This window comes from Brachionichthys hirsutus, unplaced genomic scaffold (assembly GCF_040956055.1).
Source record: "Brachionichthys hirsutus isolate HB-005 unplaced genomic scaffold, CSIRO-AGI_Bhir_v1 contig_836, whole genome shotgun sequence".
Classification (NCBI taxonomy): Eukaryota; Metazoa; Chordata; class Actinopteri; order Lophiiformes; family Brachionichthyidae; genus Brachionichthys; species Brachionichthys hirsutus.
Genome location: NW_027180799.1, coordinates 21,980 through 28,831, shown reverse-complemented (window position 1 = coordinate 28,831; position 6,852 = coordinate 21,980). Strand labels below are relative to the sequence as shown.

The following is a 6,852-nucleotide window of genomic DNA, read 5'->3' as shown; positions in this document are numbered from 1 at the left end:
GAAAGACAATAAGCCCATTAGAAAAAGACTTTTCAAATTGATTGATCAGGTCTGGGGCCCATCCTGATATCCAGTTTCACGACAGAAGATAATCAATGAGAAGAAATGTGCAGAAACTGCAGCTTGGATTACATCCACCCACCCGCCAACCCATCCATCCATCCACTCATCCATCCATCCACCCACTCATCCATCCATCCATCCACCACACAGCTAAAGGTGTCACCTTCAAGCAGCGCCCCCAAAAAACCTCCTGTCGTGTGTTTGATATTAATGCTAAGAACACACCAAATCAATAACTCAGCGATCTGCTATCAGGGTCTGAGACATCCACTCAGTCCCGAGCCCACCTGCTGTGAGGACACAGCGTTACCACGGCAGCAGCACCCTGCCTGAGAGGAGCGAGGTGGAGGCTCCATCTGGATTGACCGGAAGGACACACACAGAGGACGGACAGCATGGCTGCCTCAGGCATTACTATTCAAGTTCAGAGTGACGATCAATGATCGACAGGATCGGTGAACGATGGCTCGATTGCGAACAAAACAGTTTTCACACTGACACCGTGTGGGGTGTGTGTGTGTGTGTGTGTGTGTGTGTGTGTGAGACAACACTGACACCTACAGGCCACAAACACGAACTGCAGCATCAGGTCCCGCAGGCCGGATTAGACGTGACCCCTTTTCTTTTCTGTTCTCTGATCAAAATCAATGGATACAAAACTCAGTCATGTAAAGAACTTTTGGGGGCGTGGCTTAACAACTGAATTCCAAATAGTCATATATATATATAATTCCTAACTCTCCTCAACCAGAGACGGTTTCAGCTGATCTCCAGTCAGACGTTATCGACGCCGCTCCACAACCGTGAGCACGCTACGGTTTTAAAAAGGTGGTACCGTCGGCGGACAAAAGGAGCGCCTCCTCATCTCCTGGACAACAAGCTCCGTCATCCAGCAGGGAGGTGAGCGTGCAGAACCGAACACACCCTCCTCTTCCATTCGCTGGTCTCTCATTACAGCAGTCAATAAGCAGCGCTTCCTACAGCAGGCCTCAGGCCCAGGATGACATCACAGAGCCGGAACCAATCACAAACAGTCACAATCCGTCTGGATCCAGAACCGACCCCGTGAAATGGTGCCGGGGCCCCCGTCTTCATTCTGCATGACGGGACGCTGGACTTTGCTGTGGGTGTCTAGGAGTGGATGAAAAGTGCTGTGGACCCAACACAAATAAATAATAGTAGTATTTGCTTGTGTGTGTGTGTGGGGGGGGGGGGACTTTGGGTTTGGATCAGGCTCAACTGAACTTAACGGGACTGCTGGGCCTTGATCCATACAGTCCCGGATCATCTGGACTGGACCGTGTTTACATGTTTACTTTGATCATCTATCTCATTATTATTATTTGCATTGTCAAAATGTCGACAAGCGGGAACAAGCGGTCTGGAATCAGAATCTGAGTCCGAGTCTGGATCCGGATCCACCTCAAAATGTAAATGACTCTTTAACTGCCAGCGTCATCAAACAAACAAACAAACGGTGCCGGAGGTCATCCAACGAAACGCTGACTCGTTTGGAGATGAATCCAGTTCTTCCATGCAGGGGTCACGACTTTTGACCTTTAAAAGCTTCCATCAGAACCGCAAAGCTTTTCAACACAAACAGGAAAACAGACTTTGAACTTTTGTCAACGGGGAACTGATGAGAAGAACCGGGTCCCGGGGCGGGTCCCATCCCAGGAGCTCAGTCCTGGATGGAACAGAACTCCAGATCCGGTGTTCAATAACGGAAGCGGCTGCAGACCGTCTCGGTACCGAGTCACAACAAGGTCACCAGCGTGACTCTGGGGTGCGTTCGGTTCTGGCAGCTCGTAAACAGGATGGACCGGAACGTTCTGGTTCGGGTCTGCCTCAACAAACGAGCCGAACCCAACCGGCCCGGATCGCCCGCAGGCCTCTGCAGTGACACCTCTCCCCGGATCGCCCGCAGGCCTCTGCGGATGCGGGGGGGGGGGACGGTCTGCTCGGGTGGGGGGGGCCCCCGGTCCGCTCGGTTCTGACGTTGGGTCGCTTTACTTGCTATTTGCGCAGTGCAAAGAAACCGCAGCATCAACCGGAGGAAGCGCAGAGAGGGGGGGGGGGGGGGGGACGCTGCATAGACACGGAACCGGCCGCTGCACGGAACCGGAGCATCTCATCAGCCGGGCCCGACAGAACATGGGACGCCACCCGATGCGTCAGTGCGACCGAACTACAGAGCGTCAAGGTGTCCGCTTACCTGCGCTGGTCCGCCGGTCCGCCGGTCCGGTCACCGCCGCAGCACCGAACCGTCAGCTCCGCCACGTCATCAGAAACACTGACCGCCTCCTCGGTGCCGTTACCGGAGGTCTGGATCCGTGCTTCCTGTCAATGCGGTGCAGCCCTCCCTCCCACCGTGCGTGCGTGTGCGTGCGTGCGTGTGCGTGCGTGTGCGTGCGTGTGCGTGCGTGTGCGTGCGTGTGCGTGCGTGTGCGTGTGTGTGTGTGTGTGCGTGCGTGTGTGCGTGTGTGCGTGCGTGAACACTTTCATCACGTGACACATGAACGAAGCAGCCTAATAAAAGTGTTATTAAACGGGGCTAAGCTACTGTTAGCTTAAATAGCAGCGACTGTCAGCAGTAAATAACATGTTTGTTTTGTTTTGTTGTTAGCTATCTTAGCTCTTAGCATCTTCCGTAAACCGAATAGCTAATAAAAATATAGCTTAAATTAAATACGTAAGCCTATCGTCCTTATTTGTTTAACTAATTACCTACAGACAGGTGAGGCCGAATTAAAGACCGTCGGGATGCATTGTGGGAAATGTAGGAGCCTTTTAGTGGTGAGTTGTTGGAATGTGGATGAGGGTTAATTTAATTCTTGTTGTGAATGGAATCCATCCTCATCGATCAACACTGTTATTGAATATAAACTGATTGGTTTAAGTCACTCAGCAAGCAATCAATCTATCAGCTCAATGAATTCATCATTCATGGAAGCATCCCAACAAAACATCTCACCTGCGGGTGGGCGGGGCAACAACCCCTCACCGGATGCTAATGACTCCAGGGACTAACGAATCAATCAATACTCCTGGGAAGTCTGATTGCCTCGGTGATTTCGATCCCTTCTTGGTTTCTTGGTTTTCTGCTCCAACAAGATTATAAGTATATATAAACTCTGAAAACTGGATATGGGAGGGTTGATTTTGATGAAGAGGAGGGTGGGATGTGAAAAGAAGCTATTCCCATACCGGGAGTCGAACCCGGGCCGCCTGGGTGAAAACCAGGAATCCTCACCGCTAGACCATATGGGAGTTAGTCATCTAATTTTTTAAATATCAACATTTGTTATTCTGGTAGGTGAAAACATGACAGGCAGGTAAGGAGGTTGCGTTTGGTGAAAAGCTGCACCTGCAGCTCCGCCACCAGCAGGGGGCACCAGAAGCACGTCAGAGGAGTTCAGGACATCCTTTTTCCTGCCACAGGCCGGTTTCATGCTGGGCAATTTTTCCATGGATGAATTATTAATTACATTAAATTAAATAGGAGGAATGTAAATTTAACCACTAAATCTTATTGTACGTACTTTTAATAGCTATTGCAGGATTATTACACCAGTATCTACTCAACATAACGCATTTGTAGAAGTCATGGTCTCAGTAATTACTTCTGTCCTCCATGTTCAGGTTTTTTTCTTTCATAAATTCCATGTTCTAGTCTTTTAATCCAGGGTTCTTGGTCTTTGTGTGTTGAAGCAGATTTTAAGGCTTCATTGTTTTCTATCTTGTCTCCACATATGATGCCAAGCGGACTTGCTGCACGAGTCACCTGCTGATGAACCGTGTTTTAAATCCGACTCCTGGTTTTGTCTTTCTTTTCTTGGAGGTCGTCGGCTCCTCTTCTTCCTCCTCTTCTGCCTCCTCAGTTAGATTTTCTCCTTTTGTAAAGAAGTTCTCCAAAGACGTTTGTTTTTTCGAACTCATTTTTAGTTTACAGGTTTATATTTTGTTAGCAACGTGTCACGTGACCAAGACAAACGTCTGTGAAGATTCCAATCGTTTTTCAAAATAAAACACCTGTCAGACCCCGATAATCAATACAACAGAAATTATATCAATTACTTATTCTTTCTGTTGGATCAGAGATCTTTATGTAACACATTTTAATTCACACAAGAAACGAGACACACACCCAAACACAGTTTCTGCAGACTATCTGAACCTGAACTTCAGCCACTTGGACTCCGTCAGAGTTTGCAGATGGCCGGGTCGGCCGCCTCTTTGGAGTAGGGGCCCACCTGGAGCGTGGCCGGCTCCGGCTGGCCCTCCCTGGTGTGGAGCCTGAAGTGGGTGTTGAGGTGCGCGGACTGGTTGAAGCACTTCCCACAGACGAGGCAGCGGAAGGGCTTCTCCCCCGTGTGGATGCGGTGGTGCCTCTTCAGCATGCTGACGGTGGTGAAGCTCTTGCGGCACGCGGTGCAGCTGTACGGCTTCTCCTTGGTGTGCCAGCGCATGTGGACTTCCAGCTGGCAGGCGAAGCTGAAGCCCTTCCCACACTCCTTACAGCTGTGCCACCTCTGGATTCCCTGGGCGGAGTGAGGCGGGTTCAGGGACCGGATGTTCCTGATCTGCAGGACGTGTGCGTTCTGTCTTCCACTGAGGGAAAGCGGTCCTTTCGGCCCCCGGCTGGTTTTCTGCCGACCGTCCCTCTGCGTTTCCCTGCAGGTGAAATATTCCGCCATGGAGGATGGCGAGCCGTCGGCAGGCCTCCCGCCGTCCTCGCCATCGTCTTCTGCTTTCAGCTCCTGGGATGGCGGCGGCGGCGGCGGGGAGACACTTCCGTGACACACAATCTGGGCGAGTGAGGGCTGTGGCGATTCAACATGGCCGCTTCCTTCGTCTGCATCTCTCGCTTCCTGGGAATCATCTGTTTGAATATTTCTGAGTTTTGGTTCTTCTTTAACCCGCGGAAGCGGCGGCACGCAGCCCCTCCCCTCGGGATCGCAGGGCTGGCCGTCGTCTTGGGGGAGGACGGGTTGCGACTCTGAAAGGTTAAAACATCACATGTTATGCTCCGTGTGTTTGCAGGGACATTCAGCAACGCCACAAATGTCGTTTTCGATATTAGGTAGAATGTTAGAGTACAAGTGCAGTCAAACAGTAGCATGTATTACAGTACAAGTACAGTCAAACAGTAGCATGTATTACAGTACAAGTACAGCCAAACATCATGTCTAAGAGGAGCATTTCAAAAATGTCATTACAGTCTTGTTTCCGTTGAAAGTCCTTCGTACATAAATCGACATTTAACAATACAAATAAAAATAAATTACTCCACAGATGCAAAATAACAATAAATACACATAATATGTACAACAAAGGTGGACAAAAAAAACAGGGGGGGGTTGATCCGGAGAGAGTCGTGATGACTATCTCCGTTTCTGTCCCCCTAAAAGGTGTATTTTTAGGGCCGTTTTGAAGGAGGCCAAAGAGGTGCATGTTTTGAGGGTAGGAGTCAAACCGTTCCACCCTTGGGTGGCCGTATTGTAAAAAGATGATTTACCCATGTTAGTCCTATAGGAGGGGGTAATCAGGCTGTTGTTTGAGCTCCCTCTAGTGTTGTGGCTGTGGGTGTCACTAAATCTGTGGAGGTGTTTATTCAGGTATGCAGGGATTGATGGGACTGAGGGCAGAGCTGCATTGACTATTTTAAATGCCAATCCCATTTTGAGCTGTTTAACCCTGTCTTCCACCCTGAGCCATTTTAGGCTAACAAAATGGCTAGGAAGAAGGGGGGGTCATGGGTCAAATACAATTATTGTTTTCACCAAACTTTCTACAACCTCAAGCAGAAACTGACGCGACGTTTTCAGATATGATCAGTGCAGGAGCTTAAAAAAAATCGTTGCTAGTTATTAGCCATTATTTATGTCATATTGATATATATTATTGATTATCTAGCCACCTAAAGGGGTAAAGGGGTAAAGGGGTAAAGGTGTGCCCCCCCCCCCCCCCGGTCCCATTAGAAGCGGTGCACTGCAGACAGCCGCCGGGGCTCGCCGGGGCTCACCTGGCTGCAGCAGGAGCCTCTGGACGGCGACGTTCAGCAGCCGCTTCAGCCGCTCGTTCTCCTCCGCGGCGCAGAGGATTTCGCTCTGGTACTCCAGAACCGTGTCTTTAACGGCGCGGAAGATCTCCTCCGCGGCCGCCGTTAGCCTGTCGTTGAGAAACACGTTCAGCAGCTCCAGCTTGCTCATGTTCGCTTGCTCCGTCTCCCGAGGAGGAACGACCTTCTGTTTACAACCGCTAACCCGGAAGAAGAAGCAGCAGCTGCCCGGCTCGCGAGCGGAAGAAGCCGCCAGAAACAGCCCGTCGACGGAGAGCGGCTGCTGTGGCTCTTCCTCGGCCTCTGATTGGCTTAGCGGCGCACGTGTTACGATAACAGGAAGTTTTCATTTCGGCAAACTCAAAATTTGGATTACGTAGCGCCCTCACTTTCTCTAGACTAGACAATAAAAATGCAAAGAAAATTGATGAGTTTTTATGGAAAAACCGATTACATCATGTTAAGAAGTCAGTAGTAATTAATTCCTTAAAAATTAATAAAAAAATAAAAATAATCTCCTCAAAGCCACTGTATTTGGAACAACTCTGATATTTCATACAAAAACAAGAGTTCGTTTCTAAAAACTTATTATTTTGCTCCATTTATAGTATGCTAAATCCTTAAATAGGGCTTTAAATACAATTTCCATAATGACTTTAGTTAACTTTAACACAAGAATAAATATTTTAGCTCCAAATGGGCTGGCTTGCTGTAAAATCAGCAGCAAC

The 6,852-nt window shown here is 49.3% G+C and overlaps 1 protein-coding gene and 1 non-coding gene across 2 annotated transcripts; both read right to left on the bottom strand.

The window, feature by feature from the left end:
* Positions 1-3,261: 3,261 nt before the first annotated feature.
* Positions 3,262-3,333, bottom strand: trnae-uuc (transfer RNA glutamic acid (anticodon UUC)). The gene has a single exon. It is a non-coding gene; the product is annotated as a tRNA-Glu (tRNA).
* Positions 3,334-3,602: 269 nt separating this feature from the next.
* On the bottom strand, positions 3,603-6,310 carry LOC137916737 (zinc finger protein 568-like). The gene is made up of 2 exons (XM_068759705.1): positions 6,089-6,310; positions 3,603-5,062 (listed from the first exon to the last, which is right to left on the bottom strand). The coding sequence occupies exons 1-2, from the start codon at positions 6,273-6,275 to the stop codon at positions 4,266-4,268; spliced, it is 984 nt and encodes a 327-aa protein (XP_068615806.1). The 5' UTR covers positions 6,276-6,310; the 3' UTR covers positions 3,603-4,265.
* Between the last annotated feature and the right edge of the window lie 542 nt (positions 6,311-6,852).

What these genes read in the sequence shown, in the direction of transcription:
- LOC137916737 (XM_068759705.1), bottom strand. Translation starts at nt 6,275, where the DNA reads ATGAGCAAGCTGGAGCTGCTGAACGTGTTTCTCAACGACAGGCTAACG. An exon ending in GAGGCTCCTGCTGCAGCCAG is followed by an intron (nt 5,063 to 6,088) that starts GTGAGCCCCGGC and finishes TTAACCTTTCAG; the next exon opens with AGTCGCAACCCGTCCTCCCC.